General features: G+C 61.1%; 2 protein-coding genes across 3 annotated transcripts; both read left to right on the forward strand.

Annotated features, from left to right (window-relative positions):
* The first annotated feature begins 1,132 nt into the window (after positions 1-1,132).
* On the forward strand, positions 1,133-12,583 carry SECTM1 (secreted and transmembrane 1). 2 transcript variants are annotated; one of them, XM_081162580.1, is made up of 6 exons: positions 1,133-1,671; positions 9,436-9,611; positions 9,758-10,129; positions 10,749-10,811; positions 10,972-11,147; positions 11,479-11,948. In XM_081162580.1, exons 2-6 carry the CDS (start codon positions 9,497-9,499, stop codon positions 11,479-11,481), a joined length of 729 nt encoding a protein of 242 aa, XP_081018706.1. In that variant the 5' UTR covers positions 1,133-1,671; positions 9,436-9,496; the 3' UTR covers positions 11,482-11,948. The 2 variants fall into 2 exon arrangements, with proteins under 2 accessions (XP_081018706.1, XP_081018705.1); XM_081162579.1 differs by having other exon boundaries at positions 1,184-1,671; positions 10,972-11,203; positions 11,479-12,583.
* A 770-nt stretch (positions 12,584-13,353) lies between these two features.
* CD7 (CD7 molecule) lies at positions 13,354-16,176 on the forward strand. The gene is made up of 4 exons (XM_081162582.1): positions 13,354-13,566; positions 14,703-15,020; positions 15,261-15,394; positions 15,776-16,176. Exons 1-4 carry the CDS (start codon positions 13,476-13,478, stop codon positions 15,881-15,883), a joined length of 651 nt encoding a protein of 216 aa, XP_081018708.1. The 5' UTR covers positions 13,354-13,475; the 3' UTR covers positions 15,884-16,176.
* Positions 16,177-18,038: the final 1,862 nt, after the last annotated feature.

The following is an 18,038-nucleotide window of genomic DNA, read 5'->3' on the forward strand; positions in this document are numbered from 1 at the left end:
CCCCTGAAATGCAAGGGTTTCCCAGAACTTGGTTCTGGGTCTTCCTCTCTTCTCATGAAAGTGGGGCATCGCCCACCCCAGCACCCATCCCTGCCTGTGGCGAGGACTTGCCCCCAAGCGTCCACGGCCTGTGAGGACCTCCCCCTTGGCGTCTGAAGATACCTCTTTATCTCCTAACCCTCTCCCTGCCCGCCAGCCTCCACCCTCCAGGCCTCCCCACCCTACACCCAAACCACCAATATCTGTGGGCTCCCCTTGCTCCATACCCCTTGGAGCCTTCCCCACCCAGCCACAGACACCCTACAGGGCCACTGCCAGGACCCCTGTTCTCACTTCCCCTCGGCACCCGGCCTTCCTGGGCTTCCGGAAGTTCGGGTCTCATGATGCCCCCACCCCAGGTCACTCTGATGGAGACAAACCCCCTCTCCTGGCCCCCAGGCCACCCTGTGTCCCAGCTTCTCCTGCTGGGACTCTCTCCCCTCCCTGGGGAGCCAGCCAGGCCCTTGCACAGCTCCCCGCCCATGGAGTCTCCTTGTTTCTCATGCTCATTGGGCTCCTGGCTCCGCTGGCCCAGGGTGGGCTCAGGGGACGAGACGGTCACTGGCGGCATCTGCACACCGGCCCCTCTGTGATGCAGACGTTGAAGCTGGGGGAGTGTGAGCAGTTTGGTCAGTGGGGAGTGGCCACCAGTGGACGTAGGATGAAGACCTCTTGGTCTGCGTCAGCTCCAGCGAGGCCCAGGCTGGCACCTCGGGAAGCTGGTGAGGCTGGATGGGTACCACAGATTCAGGTCCACAGGAAGGTGCCCTCCGGCAGCCTCCAAACAGCCCAAGGGGAGGGGCCCAGAGAACCCATCAAAAGCCCCCACACTTGCCGCTGTGAGACACATTTGCCTCCTTATCCCACTGTCAGGGTAACAAGCACCGAAGCCACCTGCAGGCAATAAACGCACAAACCCCGGGAATGAGGTCAGCGTGTGTCCCCCCAAGACTGTCACGCAGGTGGCCTCCGGGAGGCCTGAGTGTGTCCCCAGCAGGTCCCCGGCCCACGGGACCCTCAGTGGGGAGGAGGGGCCCTGTCCCAGGGCTCACCCGGCTCCGCTCATTGCCCTTTGTTCCCTTTCTTCCCGCCTGTGCCGCCCGGGGCCTCTCGGGTGACCCAGCTGCTCCCCCGGTCCCGCCTCGAGGCTCCCGGGGGTTCTCAGCGGGCACCGCTCGCCCTGCGTGGGCCGCGCTCAGGCGAGGGCTGGGCCCCGACCCAGGGGCAGGTGAACCCGCCAGCTCCCCACGGAAGCACCGGTTCCGTGTCATGGCTTCTGCGCTCCTGGGAACACGCCTCCTGCTGCTGTTTTCTGTGGAATGAACACGAATAGACACATAGCGAGACACTCGTGCCATGGATGCATTTTTTTCTACGAACTCGGGGCAGTTCCCCGAGGCTCCGTGACTTCCCATAAATCGGGGTTTCCCTTCCGTATGTGGGACTCGGGTGCCGCGCCTCACGTGGACCCTGGATCCGCGTTCCCCGCCCCTCCCTCCCCAACTTGGCTCCGCCCTCGGATCGCTCAGTTTTCCTCCCGGCTTCCAGCTCGCGGCGCGAAGACCAGCTGCTGCCGCCGGGACATCGCCTGCCAGGGGGTCCGGAGGCGCCCCGGGGGCGCGGGGAGCGCAGGTGAGGGGCGCGCAGGGGGCGCAGGTGAGGGGCGCGCAGGGGGCGCGGGGAGCGCGGGTGAGGGGCGCGCAGGGGGCGCGGGGAGCGCAGGTGAGGGGCGCGCAGGGGGCGCAGGTGAGGGGCGCGCAGGGGGCGCGGGGAGCGCGGGTGAGGGGCGCGCAGGGGGCGCGGGGAGCGCAGGTGAGGGGCGCGCGCAGGGGGCGCGGGGAGCGCGGGTGAGGGGCGCGCAGGGGGCGCGGGGAGCGCGGGTGAGGGGCGCGCAGGGGGCGCGGGGAGCGCAGGTGAGGGGCGCGCGCAGGGGGCGCGGGGAGCGCGGGTGAGGGGCGCGCAGGGGGCGCAGGTGAGGGGCGCGCAGGGGGCGCAGGTGAGGGGCGCGCAGGGGGCGCGGGGAGCGCAGGTGAGGGGCGCGCGCAGGGGGCGCGGGGAGCGCGAGTGAGGGGCGCGCAGGGGGCGCGGGGAGCGCGAGTGAGGGGCGCGCAGGGGGCGCGGGGAGCGCGGGTGAGGGGCGCGCGCCCGGGGCGCAGGGACGCGGGGGAGGCTCGGAAGACCAGGCGAGGCTCCGGGAATGGGGGGCTTCCGTGGACTCAGGGTCCCCGAAGTGCACGCGGGCGCGGGACTCCCCAACCCTTGCCTCTCCGGCCTCCAGGGCGCGCGCCAGGGGCGGGGAGAGGACCGGGGCGGCCGGTCACCTGGGCTGGGCTCTTGGGGGGACAGAGATGTGACAAGTCTGACTCGTGGGTGTCCACTAAGTGGGGACAGTGTCCCCTCCGCCCCAGCCACGCCTGGGGGCAAAGGCATTCACGTCCAGGCCCGGCAGGGTGGGCGCTCGCAGGCTGGTGCTCCGCCTGCACCCACATTCCTGCACCCACATTGCTGCACCCACTCGCCCATGTCATCCTCTGGGGCATGCGCACACACTCGTGGACTCACACTCACGGCTCCTACACTCACAAACGTTGGTAAAATGAAAATGAAATACTTGGACTTCCCCTCACCAAGGGGTGGGGTACTCGGCTGCCCCTTTCTCTTCTGGGGGTTCAGTCCACCACCTCCCACCCCACTTTCCATGCTTGTGGGTAGAGGAGCCCACTTTGTCCCCCGGGGACGGTGACGGGAACCAGGGTAGGGAGTGACGGGCGGGCAAGGAGGAGGTGACTTGAGAGCCCGGGGGTGACAGCCAGGCAGAGGGGACAGCCGAGCAAAGGCTGTGAGGAGGAAGGTTTTCCTGGTCCCGCCTGGGGGACTTGACTCTCCAGCTGGGGTCCCCTCTGGCCGCAGCAGCAGGGAGGAGAGCAGGGCGAGAGTGCCCTGGGCTGGGGCTTGTCCTCTGTCCAAGCTCGGGTTGGGGCTCCACCTATGAGTGTTTCCGGAGACCCCACAGTGGCTGAAAAACGGCCCAGCTGCTGTCAGGTGCTGTGGGCATGGGGACCCCTGGGCCCTGGGCCGCAGACACCCTCACTGTCGCAAACCTGGCTCCCCGGCTTTCCCGAGGCCCCATAGTGAGACGAGGTGCTGGGACCACACATTTTCAGGACATGTCCCGGACCCCAGGTGTGAGCAGCTCCCAAATCCAAGTCAGCTGTCTCGGTTGGGGATGTAGGGCTCATTCTTAATGTTCGTAGAGGCCAGTATTGACGATTTGAGGGAAACCTGGATTGTTGCCTTGGTTTTCTGCAAGCTCAAGGGGTCTGGAGGCCCCTCAGCCTCCCGGGCTTCTGCCTTCTGCCGGCCGCCTTCCCTGGCCTGCTGGCCTCCCTCGCTCTGGTCTCCCTGTCCTTTGTTTGCAGCGTTGGCTGCAAGTGCAAGGACTCAGGCAGAGGGGGTGGAGCTGCCTGCATGCGAACACAGGAATTTCAGATAACGAATCACTTTTTAAACGTAAATACATCCCAATACTGCACGGAACATACTTACACTACAGAGTGGCATTCAGACATGACTGTGCCGGAGTGATCTTCCCCCAAAATGGTCCACGAAATGACAGAAAGTCCCCGCCCCCAGGTTGGCACCACCAAAGTCAGGAACCCTGGGCCACTGCCCAGAATGCCCGGCCCTTCTCCGTCTGAGGTTCCCAGGAAAAGACAGAACCAGACCTGCGAATCTCCTCCCCACGGCCCGCCCGTGTCTCCTGAGCCAGTCGGTCATTTTCAAGCCAAGGATGATAGTATATCAGGCCTGTTCTTGCGGGTGCATGGAAATGGCTTGAGCCTGTTTCTAGGGCGGCCGTCCCTGCCGTGGATGGACTCCCACCTTTGTGTTTGCCGGCTCAGGGCTGCACAGCTGCCCCTTGCTGGGGGTTGCCCTGCACCATCTCTGGACTCTTTGTGCCTAGAAGTCCAGGGTGATGGAGAGCTCAGGGTCTGTTGTTCCAAGAGCTGACCTGACACCTACCTGGCCCCAGCCCTGGGGAAGCCTCTGCCTCCTCCCTTCAGCCCTCCATCCTGCTGGGGCCGCAGGTCCCCGAAGCAGCTGTTCTCAGCCTGGAGCATGTGCCTCTCAGACATGCCCAGCGGAGTCTCCCTCAGCCCCTTGGCTCTGTTCTGAGGCCTGAGCCCTCCCAGACCAATAGCTCAGGACCCCCAGGGGAGGCCCAGGCACTAATTATTATTTTGACCCTCTCAGGGGCTCCAACATGCTCCCGGGGGAGACCTGTCGCTGTGAGGGTCGCTGGGGTGGGAAGTCATGGAGAGGGGCTGCCTGCCCCCTGCCCACTGCCACCTTCTCCGGGTGTCTGGTCGGCCTCAGGGCCGCCGATGTGCAGACCGTTATGGAGACATCTGGGTTGCGCCATGGTTTGGGCCGAATGTCTTAACCCATTCAGGCCCTGGCAGAGATGCAGAGCTGGCTATCCCTGCCACCTAGAGTCATACGAGCTGTGACAGAGGCTGTGGCACCCCCCCAGGTGGTTTCGGTTCAGGATGTCTCTCTGTCCGGATTCTGGAACCATCCACGGGCTTTCATGGAGAAGCAGGGCCACGGGAAGAGTTTGAACAGTGGCCAGGAGGTGTCTGTGGCTGAGGGCAGGGCCACCCAGGGACTCGGGGAAGGTTCAGAGGAGGCCAGGGGCTTTGAGCAGCAGGGAGAGAAGCCTGGAGCCCGGCCAGCACCTGCCGGGGAGCCCACGCCCTCAGCGGGACAGACTCTGGCCTCCCAAGGGAGGACACACGGACGATGGCCCTCCCCACGGGAGAACACCAGGGGGTGGCAGGGGGTCCGTGACACTTTCTGGTTTAATTGTCTTGTGGTCATTTCATGGTGTGTCAGGAAAACATACACAAATAGCACATCTAATGGTGACTACAGGTGTGTGTTTTGTTAAGAAGCTCAAACAGATAATGTTTTAAGGATGAGTCAATGTAAAGTAACTGTGGCGATTTCAGGGTGTGTGTTGCCATAAAAACTGCACAGCTTTGGAGCCCGGGAGGCTGGCAGAGCCTGGAGCTAGCAGGCAGACAACATACCTGAGAGCAAAGGGCAGCTAGGCAGGGGCCAGTGGAGGCTGGGAACCCCCTGCACCCCACCTCCCCGAGGGTCATGCCCTTGCCGCCGAGGTCCCTGTCCTCCTAGGGTGCCCTCTGGAGTTTCCCTCCACCTACGTGAGAGGTCACATGAGACCCTTCTTTTGCTTTCCTTTCCCTCGTCAACACACTGTCCCTTCCAAAGTCCAGCTGTGCTATTAGCTCGTGACATGCGGACCCGCCTCACCTGAGGTCACTCACTTCCCTTCATGCTCTAGGTACAGCCAAGGCTCACCTTGGATGCGCCAAGCTTAGCTGAGGTGGCCTGCCCTGGACCTAGTGTGGGGGACCCACGGACCCCTTCATGGGGGCAGCCCTGGGGGGAGGCTGTGCACGTCCACAGGGATTGAGCACCTGCTGTGTGCAGAGCGTGTGGGACGCCCGAGGGGAGCACACAGACGGCGACACCGGGGCCTGGCCCTCCGCCAGCGCCGGGTGCCCACGTGGGCGTGGGTGGGGTCAGGGAGCTGCAGTGCGATCACGGAAGGCCCCACGGAAGGGATGGCTTATCTGAGCTCAGTCGCCCGCCCCTGTGTGGAGTCTGCAGGCCCAGGATTGTGTAATAGCCCGTTTGCTCTCAGTCAACACGTCAGAAAGTTGGCTCAGAACTTGAAAGATGACTCCCAATCTACCTAGAAAAATAAGCACCAAAGTCAGGAGAAGGTGTGATGAGGAGGTTCCCAAGGGGAGGGTCTCCCCCAGACGCCGCAGACCCAGGTCTCCCGCCAGGAGAGCTTGCCCTCCCCTCCTGCTAGGTCCCAAGGTCACACGTGAGGAGTGTGGCCTGGACAGAGGACTTGGCCGCATCGTGCCCCTGGGCTTTCGGTGGGCGTGCCAGGCGCTCACTCAGCACCCAGGATGTGTGGCCGGCCACTGGCTCATTCTTCGATTTTTCACCTGATGATGAAATGATGTTCACCTGAGGATAGTTTTTCCATTGATTTTTAGAGAGAGTGGGGGGCTGTGGAGAGACACATCCATGTGAGACAGACACATCGATTCATTGCCTCCCACACGTGCCCAGAGCAGGGCCAGGGAAGCACCTGCAACCCAGGTACATGCCCTTGACCTGGAATCGAACCCGTCACCGGTCAGTGTGAGGGCCGATGCTCTAACCACTGAGCCTGCCGCCAGGCCTTCGCGTTCCTGGTTCGTGTCCCTGAGGAACGTATAAATAAGCGGAACAGCAAATCAACGCTTCTCTCTCTCCCCCTCCCTTTCTCTCTCTAAAATCAATTGGTTAACAAAATTTTTGTTTTTCAAAAAGAAAAGTTGTTTTGTAAAAATATTCAGGAAAAAGATAGAGCACATCTTATCTGAGGTGCCGGGAAAAGCCCCAGCACAAGAATTACTAGAACCTTCTGTCTGTCCAAGTAAGGCTCTAGCAAAGTCGAATGAGCTGCTTATGCTGATCCTGGCATTGCCTGCGTCCAGCTGCAAAATCCGAATCTCTCTCCCTTTATGCTGAGCGGGTTCAGGCATGATCAGGGCAGCTGCCCCCGTCCACTGCTCAATCATCAGGTTCCTGGTTCTCCAAGAAAAAAACTGTTAAAATCAGTGTAATGTTCTCGTAGAAAAACAAATGTCTCGGGAAAGATAAAGAGAACAGAGAGAACCGCCTTCCTGGGGTGAAAACAGACAACCAAGCGGGTGACCCCTGTGGCCTGGCAGCGTCCTGGGCGAGGCTCCTGGCGGGTGAGGCTCCAGCGGGGATTCCAGGAGAGGGGACCAGGTGCATCCCTCAGGCACGGCCTCGGGTGCCCACACCTGCTGTCCCGGGAGAAAGAAAAAATTGGACCCTGTCACTTGCAAAATGAGCTGGGCATGGGGCTGACGATTGTGTGGATGCGCGAAGGGCTGGCCCGGAGTGAAGGAGACACGCCCCGGGTGGCCGCAGCACCGCTCTGGGCCCTGAGCTGTTGGATTCGCCGACACCTGACTGATGAAACCTAGGGGCTCCGCTGCTGGTGCAGTCGCCAGGCGCCTGGACATTTCCCAGACAGCCAGTCGTCCAAGGCCTCAGCCGAGTAGGCAGGTACCAGGTAGAGACCAGGACACCGGGCCCCCGAGTCCCGTGCAAACCGAGTGGGGAAGAAACCATCCCCGCATGTCTGTCTGTCTGTCTGCTCCTCCTAGTCTGACCCAGTGGAGGGCGTCCCGGCTCCGGCCAGCCCTGGGCCATGAGCACGGCAGAGTCCCCTGGCCCCCTCCTCGCAACTCCCGGGAGTGTGGCCGCCGACCCCGAGCCCCTGCAGGCTGGGCCGTCCCGGAGGAGTACAGGAGGGTGCGGGGGCTGCATCTCACGTTCTTGAAACTCTCTTCCTTTCTCAAATTAGATGTTTCTTTCAAAAGCTGGATATAGCCATTTCCTTTCCATCGTGAGGCTGTGCAGGCCAAGGTGGGCCTGCCTCTCCGTGGCTCTGAGGCCCCCAGATCAGCTGGCTTGTGGACCCCGCCAGGGCCGACCTGTGAGGGGAGGGCCCCCAGCACACTGGCTGGGACGTGCTGGTCCAGGGGCCACCAGCCCTTCAGGGAGGCCAGGGGCAGGGGCAAGACCGCCGGAGCCCAGCCCGGCCAGTGTGGCGCCGAGGTTGAGCTTCTGCGCTCGGAATGCAGGGGGGTGCAGGAGGCAGCCAATCGATGCGGATGCTTCCCTCTCTCTCTAAAATTCAATAAAAACATATTAAAAAAAAAAAAAAAAAAAGGCCACAGGAACCCAGCGGGAGTGGGGACAGGATGGGAGGACAGGGCACACGGAGCAGTGTGTCCTGGGGCTGGCCGGGCAGAAGTCACCCCTCCCAGTGTCACTGCCCTGGGATCAAGACCTGTCACCGACAGCCCGGCCTCCTGGAGGTCATCACGGTCAAATTTCACGGGGCTCCCAGCCCTTCTGCCTCATCTCCCAAAGCGGGAATGAAGAATCGGAGGCAGCCTGGCCGGGCAGCCCCGCCGGTTAGCGTGTCGTCCACCAAGCCCACCAAGGTTGTGGGCTCGGTCCCCAGTCGGGGCACATTCAAGAATCCAGCCACGATGCATGAGTGAGGGGACGGTTTCTCTCTCTCCCCCTCCTTCTCTCTCAAATCAATAGCTTTTTAAAAAAAAAGAGTCAGAAACAATAAATGCAAAACCAAAGGGTCCCAAATCTGTGACCGGCTGGGAAAGCTGTGAGGGGAGTGCAAAGATCAGCGGTTGCCGGGGCCTGGGGGAGGGGTGAGCACACTGAGCACAGAAGGTGTTCAGGGCAGAAAAACCACCGTGCGTGAGGCCGGAACGGACCAGACGTCATTACACGTCTGCCCAAACCCACAGAGGGTGCAGGCGGGAGTGACCCCTGGCATCCACTGCGGACTTCGGCCGGTGATAAGGATTCCGTGTCGGCTCACACACGTGACCGCATGCGCCCTAGCGCGGGGCAGGGGAGCCGAGGGGAATTCTCTGACAAAACAAAAGGTCTGTTTTTTTAACCTTTATTGTTGAAAGTGTCACATGTGTCCCTCTGTCTTTCCCCATTGGCCCCTCCACCCTGCCTCTGCCCCCAAAAGGTCTCTCTCTCTCTATATATATATAGAGAGATATCTATATATCTAGATATCTAGATATCTATCTATCTATCTATCTATCTATCTATCTATCTATCTATCTATATATAGATATATATATATACTTTTTAATGATTTAAAACACTCAGGGTGAATGCCGCCCTCACCAGAGGCTGAGCGGCCTGGGGCCTGAGGTGACACTTGTCCTACAGGAAGTGGGAGCTGTGGCACCGGTCACAGCTGCAAGTTCCTCAGGAGGAAGCTGCCTGTTGCTAAGAGCAAATCTGGCCAGTGGGCCGAGTGTCCTGTGAAGGCCCCAAAATAGAGCCGGGCCCCAGCAGTGGGACGGGGGGGGGGGGGGACCGGGGCTGGGTGTCCACAGTGGTCTCGGGGCAGTGCCAGGTCCAGAGCCCCTCTGTGGCCGAGTGTCTCCATGGCTCGCCCGGTCCAGGCAGTTCTGTGAATTTTATTCTCAATCCTAAAGGGTGAACCCCTCGGTGATGGGGATGCCCTCCCAGTGACTCTGCGTCCCTCCTCCGCCTGACAGTGGCCAGCACAGAAGGAGGAGGGGCTGGGCCGGGGGCAGCAGGGTGGGGCAGGGACGCTGGCCTCCAGGCGCCAACGATCGGGAGCCTAGGGAGCCTGGGGCCCCTGCCCACCCCTGGCCCCGCTCCGGCCCTCTGACCCACTGGCTTCCCTTCATCCAGGCAGGGTCGGAGAGCCAATGAGGAGGACTGGGGAGCCCTGAGGCCTGCGGTCCTGCTGACCATGCTGACCATGCTGACCATGCTGGCCATGCTGACCTCCGCATCTTCCCTCCCTGTTCCCACGGTGCTCTGGGCCCTCCTGGTCATGCAGGCCTCCCTGAGCGCTCAGACGGGGGGTGAGTCGGGGTCCACTCTCTCGGGGGGGGGGGGCACACCCAGGCCAGGCTCAGGCCTGGGTAATGACCATGACCCCAGAGAGGGCTGCTGGTGACCATCCTGAGGCCCAGCCATGACCTCATGTGTGAATGTCCCCTCCACACAGCCTTGGACCACAACCCCAGCCCCAAGGGCACGGTCTCTAGGTTCAGAAAGACGCACACCGCCTGGGACCGCCCCACCTGCACCAAGGTGATCTCCGTGACCGTGGGGGAGCGTGCCGTGATGTCCTGCAACATCTCCAACCCCTTAAAAAATGTCACCATCTACCTGAGGCGCTCCACCACAAACAGCTGGCTGCCCATCTTCGTGGAGAAGACCCCAGGATGCTTTTGCCAGAATGGGTGGCAGCTCTGGGTTGAAGAACACATGGCACAGCTGGTGATAGAGAAAGCCCAAGACATCCAGGCTGGCGAGTACAAGTGGACAATCGTGGGATTCCAGTCCTACAATAAGGTCACTACCCTGGAGGTTCAAGGTGAGAGGCAGGAGCATCTTGACTCCCCCTGAAGTGCCTGGGGCCTGGGGATGGGGCCCCGGGATGGGGCCCAGACAAGGCTCGGCCCCTCCCTTCCCTGCAGTCACCTGTGGTTCCCTCGCTGTCTCCAGTGCCTGCCCTGGGCACTGTCCACTTCAGGCACCCAGGACTCCTCTCTGGTCACCGCTCCCTCCCTCCCACCCTCTATGCTTTGAGACCGGCCTGCTTTGATTCACTGAGACAACGGAACCAGTCGGCAGGGGCCATCCCCCAACCCCTTCCCCTCTCCTGGACTTCTGTGCCCCCCTCTGTGTCCTGCTGGAACACAAGCCCCCTCAGAGCCCCCCTGGGGCCACCCCTGCACTGCACACGCCCTCCCCTCTCCGCCCAAGAGCTCGGACCCCTCCCTCCCTAAACCCCTTCACCTCGCAGCTCCCTCTTCCTTTGCTCAGAGCTCTTGAAATCTCCCCAGGCCCTCCTGGTTCTGAGGGAGGGGCTGAGACCTGTCCCCAGTCTGGCTGGGCCCTGAACCCAGGCCTCCTCTGATGCCGGGCGGGCAGGGAGGCGGGGCTGCTAGGTGGGCCCTGGGCAGCCCCTGACCTGCCCCTCTCCCTGGCAGAGCACCCAGAGCTGCGCTCAGCACATCCCTGGGGCAGCAGCTTTACCCCTACTGGAGGTACAGGTAAGGAGTCCCCTCGGCCCCCGGCAGGCTCCTGTGCACCCCAAACTACCCCCTGCACACTCTCCAGCCCCGGGTCCCCGCCCCCGGGTGCTGTCCCCCTCCGGGTGTGCTCACGGTGGGGGGGTGAAGGGTGATGTCCCTCCTGCTCCTGCTGCCACAGAGACCCGGGGGACACAGTGCTGCCCGGCCCAGGACCCGAGCCTGCCCCAGGACCCGAGCCTCCCCCAGGACCCGAGCCTGCCCCAGGACCCCAGCCAGCTCCAGGACCTGCACTCAACCCAGGGCCGATTTCACGTGACCCTCATGGTCTTCATCGCCCTCCTCTTCCTGGTGCTGGTAGGCGTATTCTGGTACAGAAGGCGCAGTTACCCCAGCATTTTCAGCTCCTATAGGTACAAGGCCCACCCCTGCTCTGTGGGCTAGGTGGGAAGTGGGGGGAGTACAGGGCCCCAGAGGCCCAGTGCCCTCCCAGAGGACCCCAGCCTGCCCTCCAAACCTTCATTTTGTCCCTACTCCCCCCCCCCCGGAGGGCAGCATGGGCAGGAGGGGTGGGGGCTGGACTTCCATGAAACCCAGGACGTGTGTCCCCTGTCTCTGCATCGTGTGCCTGAACGTGCACAGCCCCATCACTCACTGCCCCCCTCTTTCCTTCCCACCCCAAATGAAGTAGGCACAGAGCCGAGGACCATCGGGAATCCAGGCCCAGGAGTCACCCCACCCCTGAAGCTGCTGCAGAGTGTGGTGACAGGGCCCGGCACCCTCCTGTAGAGCCTACCTGGAGCCACCGTCCCTGTCTGGGGGACTGAGGCCAGGTGCAGAGGTGGGCAGGACCCAGCCCCTGTCGGCTGGGAGGAGACCTGGCCAGCTGGAGGGTCATTCAGCCCAAGGGGGTGCTCTGTGCCCCACACACAGTGCAGTCCCTTGGGAAAGCTGGCAGTGTCCTGGCCACCTCCTGGTCACTCAGGCCAGAGACAGGGGCCAGGCCCTTCTCCACCTCCATTTACAGAGTCTCTCTCCCTGCCACCAAAAATGTGAAAATCTCAAGTTCTGGGCCAGCTCAGTACTGTACTAAAATTTTTGAAAAAAATCTCTGATGCTAACTTTTCACATGAATAAAATAACATGATCTATAACCCACCCCACGAGCAGGGAAATGCACATTTTGTCCGCATGTAACAATCTAAAAGGAGGTGCTTCCTGTCTGGAGGTGGGAAACCGTCCTAAGGCATCAAGGAGACACAGGGCGCTGGATGTCCCGACTCGCCACGGAGGACCCTGAAGGGGGACTCTGTTCCAGGGGGCTTCACGGGCTCCAGGGCCCCAGAATTGGCAGCATTGGAATCTCGGGGGTTCAAGTTGGTTCAGCCCTGGCTGGTTCAGCTCAGTGGTTAGAGTGTTGGCTGGCTGACTGAGCGTCTCTGGTTCGATTCTAGTCAAGGGCATGGACCTCGGTTGCAGGCTCGACCCCAGCCAGGGTCAGGCCCTTGCAGGAGGCAGCCAATCGATGTGTCTCTCTCACCTTCGACTCTCCCTGAAAAGCAATGGAAAATATATCCTGGGTTCAAGATTTTAAAAAATAGGTTCAGCCCGGCCGGGCGTGGCTCAGCGGTTGAGCATTGACCTAGGATCCAGGAGATCGGGGTTTGGTTCCCAGTCAGGGCACATGCCCGGGGTGCGGGCGAGGCAGCCGATCAGTGACTCTCTCATCATTGATGTTTCTATCTCTCTCTCTCCCCCTCCTTTCCTCTCTCTGAAATCAATAAAGATATATTAAATAAATAAATAAATAGGTTTAGCCACAACAGCACCTGGCTTGTGCCAGCACAGGGCCGGCCCGCAGCATGGTGGGCAGGGCACCCAGGCTGCCCTGCTCTGGGGGCCACAGAAATCTATTCCACTTGCCTGAAGCAGACCAGAAGTGTCCCTGCATTTCAGGTGAAATCAATGGTCATTTTAATATTGAGATTATTGGGGGAGAGGCCCACAGAGTCAGCCTGCTCCCCCCCACCCCCTGTGGTACATCCAGGGAGGAAATGCTGGGTGCCCCTGTCTCAGGTTGCTTATCTGTATTTTCAAGGGATTCTCTAAAATCTAAAGGACAGTTAATTCAAGGCCCTTACACTGCAGGGTCTGCCCCCATATCCCCTCCGGCCCCCACCCTACAGGGGTGACTGATGTAATTGGCCAGATTTCTGGGCATAAATCAGGTCCCAGTAGAAGGTGGCCCAGAGGACCAGGGTAGCAGCTTGACCCCACCCCACCCAGGGGACCTCCCCTCTTCTCCTGGCCCTGGTTCCCCACCCTCCTGTCTCCATTCCCCTGAATGGAATGGAATGGTCCCTAAGGTGGCTAGGGACCAGGACAACCAGCAGGACCGTGGGGGAGCATGAGGGCCACCCCTCCCAGACGAGGCCACAGTGTCTGCCACCCATGGCACCGCCTCCAGGAAGCCATCCCAGAGGGCCCCCAGGACCTCCACTCTCCCTCCCTGCCTGCTTCCTGCTGCATCCTCCCCGCCCACCCCGGAAGTGATATTTCATTGGGGTTTTGGGGGCTGCAGCTCTGAGATGCAGGCACACAGTTGGGTGCCTTGGACTGGGAGACTCTCCGCTGGCCCGTTAGGGGGCCCTGCCTTTCCCCTGCCGCTGGGTCGCTGTGGACAGGATGGCAGTGAGCAAAGCCCCTGGGCTGCCCCTGCTCCCCACGCTCCTGGTGCTCACTGCGGCTCCCCTGCCTGGGGCCCTGGCCACCGGAGGTAAGCACTTCCAACCATCCCCCAGTAGGCTCAGCACCCCACCTGCCGCCGGCACTTCTGCCTGGGACACTCCTTCCCAGGAGGGGGGGTGGGGATGGAGCCAAACCTTCCCTGGGAGCCGGCCACAGAATAGCCAGAGCCCGGACAGCACCTGGATGGCACCTGGGCCTTGGCGATGTCTGGGTGCTGAATCACCACAGCTCTGAGCTCCTTTCTCTTTACCTCGGTGTCTGGGGGCTTTCTACAGTTAGCGAGCTCGCCTTTGTCAGAGGGACTGTGTCGTTTAGTTTGCTTTTTAAAACGAACCTGTGGGAAGTTGTGCAGGAAGATGGGAAGATCATTACCCAGGGTGTGGGGGCTCAGCAGGCACAACCCTTGAGCCCCCAAAAAGCTGCAGGATTTAATTGACTGAGAAGCTGAGGTTTGGGTCCCATTAAAGAAGGGTTATGTTGTTCTGGTCCAATTGCTGTGTTGGCTGGAGCTTTGTCCCCTGCACCAAAAGGTTTCGGGTTTGATTCCAGGTCAGGGCACATGCAGGAGGTGGCCCATTGATGTTTCTCTCTCACATCGATATTTCTCTCTCTCTCCAGGTATCTTGGGGACTGCCATTTAATTAAATACTTTTTGAATTTATTGATTGATTTGAGAGAGAGAGAGAGAAACATAGATTAGTCGTTTCACTTACTTACACATTCGTTGGTTGATTCGTGTATGTGCCTTGAACAGGGACAGAACCCGCACCCTTGGTGTCAGGATGATATTTGAAACAACTGGGCCACCTGGCCAGGGCCAGGGCTGTCATTTACGAGAGGGAGAAAGTGTGCAGCCAGTGAGGGGGGTCAGAGCTGCTCAGCAAAGGGCCGGCTGTTGTGGAAGAAGAAGCCACAGTTCCAACTTCCCCAACCCCTGGGGTGGGGAGAAGTCGCAGGCAACCCAGTCCCTCCTGGCCTCCGTGGACCCCTCAGAACTCCGATACAGCCCTGGGTGCTGGCTCCCTGCACAGCTTCAAGGTGCCCCATCTGTGGCCACATGTCAGCAGGGCCCCTTCTTCCTGCCACCCCCACCCCCCACTGCAGAGGGAAGGGTCTCTGCCCCCCGGCCAAGCCTGCGGTGACAGTGGCCCTTCCTCCCTGCAGAGGTGTGGCAGTCCCCCGCCTACGCAATCACCCCAGAGGGGGGCTCCATCAACATCACCTGTTCCAGCCTCGGGCCCCTGATCGGGGTCTTCCTGAAGCAATATCAGCCGAAGGAAGACAATGTGATGTACTACGGGGATGAGAGCACCCTCACTGTGGACCCGCGGTTCAATGGCCGCATCGTCATCTCGGGGTCCAAGTGGAACCTGACCATCACCATGCACCAACTGCTGCCAAATGACACTGGTGCCTACGTGTGCGAGGCCACCATGAAGGGGGATCAGGTCCAGGGCTCTGGCACCTTGGTGGTGGTAACAGGTAGGAAGCATACCGACCCCTGGGGCCACTCCACTTACCCGCTGGCCAGACGAGGCTTTACCTGCCCCTATCTGGCCACCTTCCCTGTTCACTTGCTCAAGTCGTTTCTTCCAGCTTAAGCCTACCTCCTCCAGGAAGCCTCCTGGATTTTGCCCCCACTACAGAGCCCCTCCCTGCCCTGAACCCCAAAAGCTCTCATGGACTCCCCCACCTGCCAAGTTGTTGGTTCCTTCTTCCCAGATGCACAGTCCCAAGCAGCGACCACATGCCAGGGGGCTCAGCTGACGCACGTCGCCGTCTCTGTGGCCCTGGCTCTCGGCTTCCTCCTCATCCTGCTGGTGCTGGGGGCCACCTGTGTGCTGAGGAGGACGCAGGTCAGTGTGACCCCTCAGCTGCCCCCTGTGTCCCTAAGCCAGCTGCTCTCAGAGAGCAGGGAGGGAAGAAAAGCGGTTAAGCCCTGGGAGCCAGCCACCTGGGAAACCCCAGCACCCACGCAGTCCCTCCATCAAGGTCCTCTGGAGCTCCAAGGGTCCAAGGTGGTAGAGAAACCCCAGAACGAGAGCCACCAGGAGTCCTAAGGCCTAGGGCAGCCTGGGGGGGGGGGGGGGTAGTGCTGGAGAGACCGCTCCTGAGCAGGCTTTACACAGGCCCCGGAAGTAAACTCTGGACCCTTCCCGAGGGGCTGGACATTGAAGAAACAGAGGGCCCCAGAGCCAGCCAACCCCCCAGTAAGAGAAACAGGTTTTCCCTTTCAGATCAAGAAACTGTGCTGGGTAAGAGATAAGAGCCCCATGTGTGTCGTGTATGAAGACATGTCCTGTACCCGCCGGAACACCATATCCACCCCGAACGACTACCAGTGAACCTGTGGCCCCCAAGCCTCCCTCTGACCAGTGCTGCTCCTGACACCTCCTCCAGAAAGCCTTCCTTGCCTACCTCCCACCCTCAAGGCTGCCCTGCTCACCCTGTGGGACTGCACCTGATACCTGGGAGCCCCCAGAGACAAAGCTGCCCTTCCCCTCACACAGCTGGAGGGGCGTTCACATAGAACAAGCTTGGGTCCGGGGAAGCGGGCACGCCTGGCAGATGGGCTGGGGGAGGTCCAGCCCCCAACCCAGGCTTGCCAAAAATAAAGTGCTTCTCTTGTCTCTTCTTCAACTCCAGTGTCCACTTCTCTGGGCCCCTCAAGGCTCACAGCCTGACACCTAAAGTCCTGGGTAGGGTGACCTTTTCTGGAGGTGGACGACCCCCTGGGCAGTGCCCACCTCTGGGAGCAGGGCCAGAATAACAGACTTCCTCAGAGAAGGGCAGCTGGAAAAACGAGTCAGCAAAACATCCAGGTGGGAAAGTTAGGGGTGAGACTCACTGGGGACCCAAGAAATGACAGGTGGAGTGTCCCAGGTGGAAGTGCCCCAGATGGAAAAGAGGGAGACTCTGGTAATAGAAGAAACGTGGCCACCTAAGGCCTGAGACACAGGCGGCGAGGATGGTGCTCCCAGGTCCCGGGAGGGTGCTCTCATTAAAGGGACCACAGAGGACAACCAGGGAGGGACAACCTGGAGACTAGCACCTCAAAAGCAGAGGGACCCCAAAACCCAGGTGACAGCTCTGAAATCGAGAAGACGATAGGGCAACCCCCTTAAGTACTGGAGGAAAGGACAGGTCTGCAGCAGAGATGACTTTTTGACAGTTCAATGCTTTGTCAGATGCAGAAAGACAACAGACAGGTTCCGTTAAGGTAAAGACTGACCTTCCTCGAGGAAGACACAGGCCTAAGACAGGACTACCCGCCACGACTCACTTTTAGTTACGAAGTTTTCATTTCAAACCATCGTACTGGCCAAAGACCATCAGCGTGATATACTGGGATCTCTGAGCTTGCAGAGGCCCCGTGGGGGCCTCCCCTGAACTTGTCAGGTTGAGCACGTGGCCCCTTTTTGTCCACAAGACTGGGCTGGGCTGAGAGAAGGGTGTGCAGCCTGGGGCCTGTGGGGTGTCGGAGCCCAAGCAGGTGTCCTGCTGAGGGGCCGCCCTCAGCACTGGCCCGAGTGGGGGCTGTAACAAGCCCATCTGCCCCCCTCACCACCCAGGGTGGGTCTGCAGACCGGGGAGACGGAGGAGGCCCCTCCTCCACACCCCTCCTTGAAGGCTCGGAGCTGTCGCGTGTCCACAGGTGCCTGTCTGCCTCCCCACACGGAAGAGGCGGAGGAGGCGCTGAGGCTTCTCGAGGCTGCCCTGCGGCAGGGCTGGGGGCTGCAGTCACGGTGCAGGAAAAAGCTGCTGGGCCTGCAGCAACCCCCCAAGTTCTCATACCCCCACCGGGCTGACATCAGCCCCCAGCGCCCCCAACCCCCAGCACCTTTACCCAGTCGCTCCCCTGGCCCCCTCCACTGCAGCAGCTTAAGTGACAACCACATCCGGACGCCCGTGGCTTTCACAGGCAGCCAGGGGTAAATCAACATGTAATCCCACAACCACAGCCACCTGTAGGCCAGGCCCAAGCTCAAGTGCCCCGCCTGGGGCCTCGGCCAGGACCCCTGTGCACCCTGCCCTGCCCGGGGCCCGGCCTGGGTCCTGGCGCCCACTCCCACCTCAGCTGGGGCCCAGGCCCCTGGAGTGAGCCCACCCTACCTGCCCCTAGTCTCCTGATGGCTTTTCTACCTGCCTCTTCCCTCCCCTCCCCCCTCCTCCTGCCCCTCCTCCTCCCTCCTCCCAGCCTCAGTCTTCTGGCTGAAGGAGGCCCTTGGGGGATTCTCTGATCACCCTGCGGTTGGGTGGACAGCACTCAGGGCCTCCCAGAGCCTCCCTGGTCTCCCAGGGGACAGACTGGCCACAGGCAGGTGGCCTCCCTGCTCAGATGACACTCCTTGGCCTGGGGCTCCCACAGTTCCTCACCCCGCCAAGCACCTTCCTGTCCCTTAGGCTCAAGCTGTTGGCTTCACTGCTCATTTAATGCATTTAAGTCCTCACAAGGCCACCGGGCCCTGCCAGCCCCTTTAACAAAACCCAGCCGGAGCC

The sequence above is a fragment of the Miniopterus schreibersii genome, assembly GCF_964146895.1.
Source record: "Miniopterus schreibersii genome assembly, chromosome: 16".
NCBI classification, from domain to species: domain Eukaryota; kingdom Metazoa; phylum Chordata; class Mammalia; order Chiroptera; family Miniopteridae; genus Miniopterus; species Miniopterus schreibersii.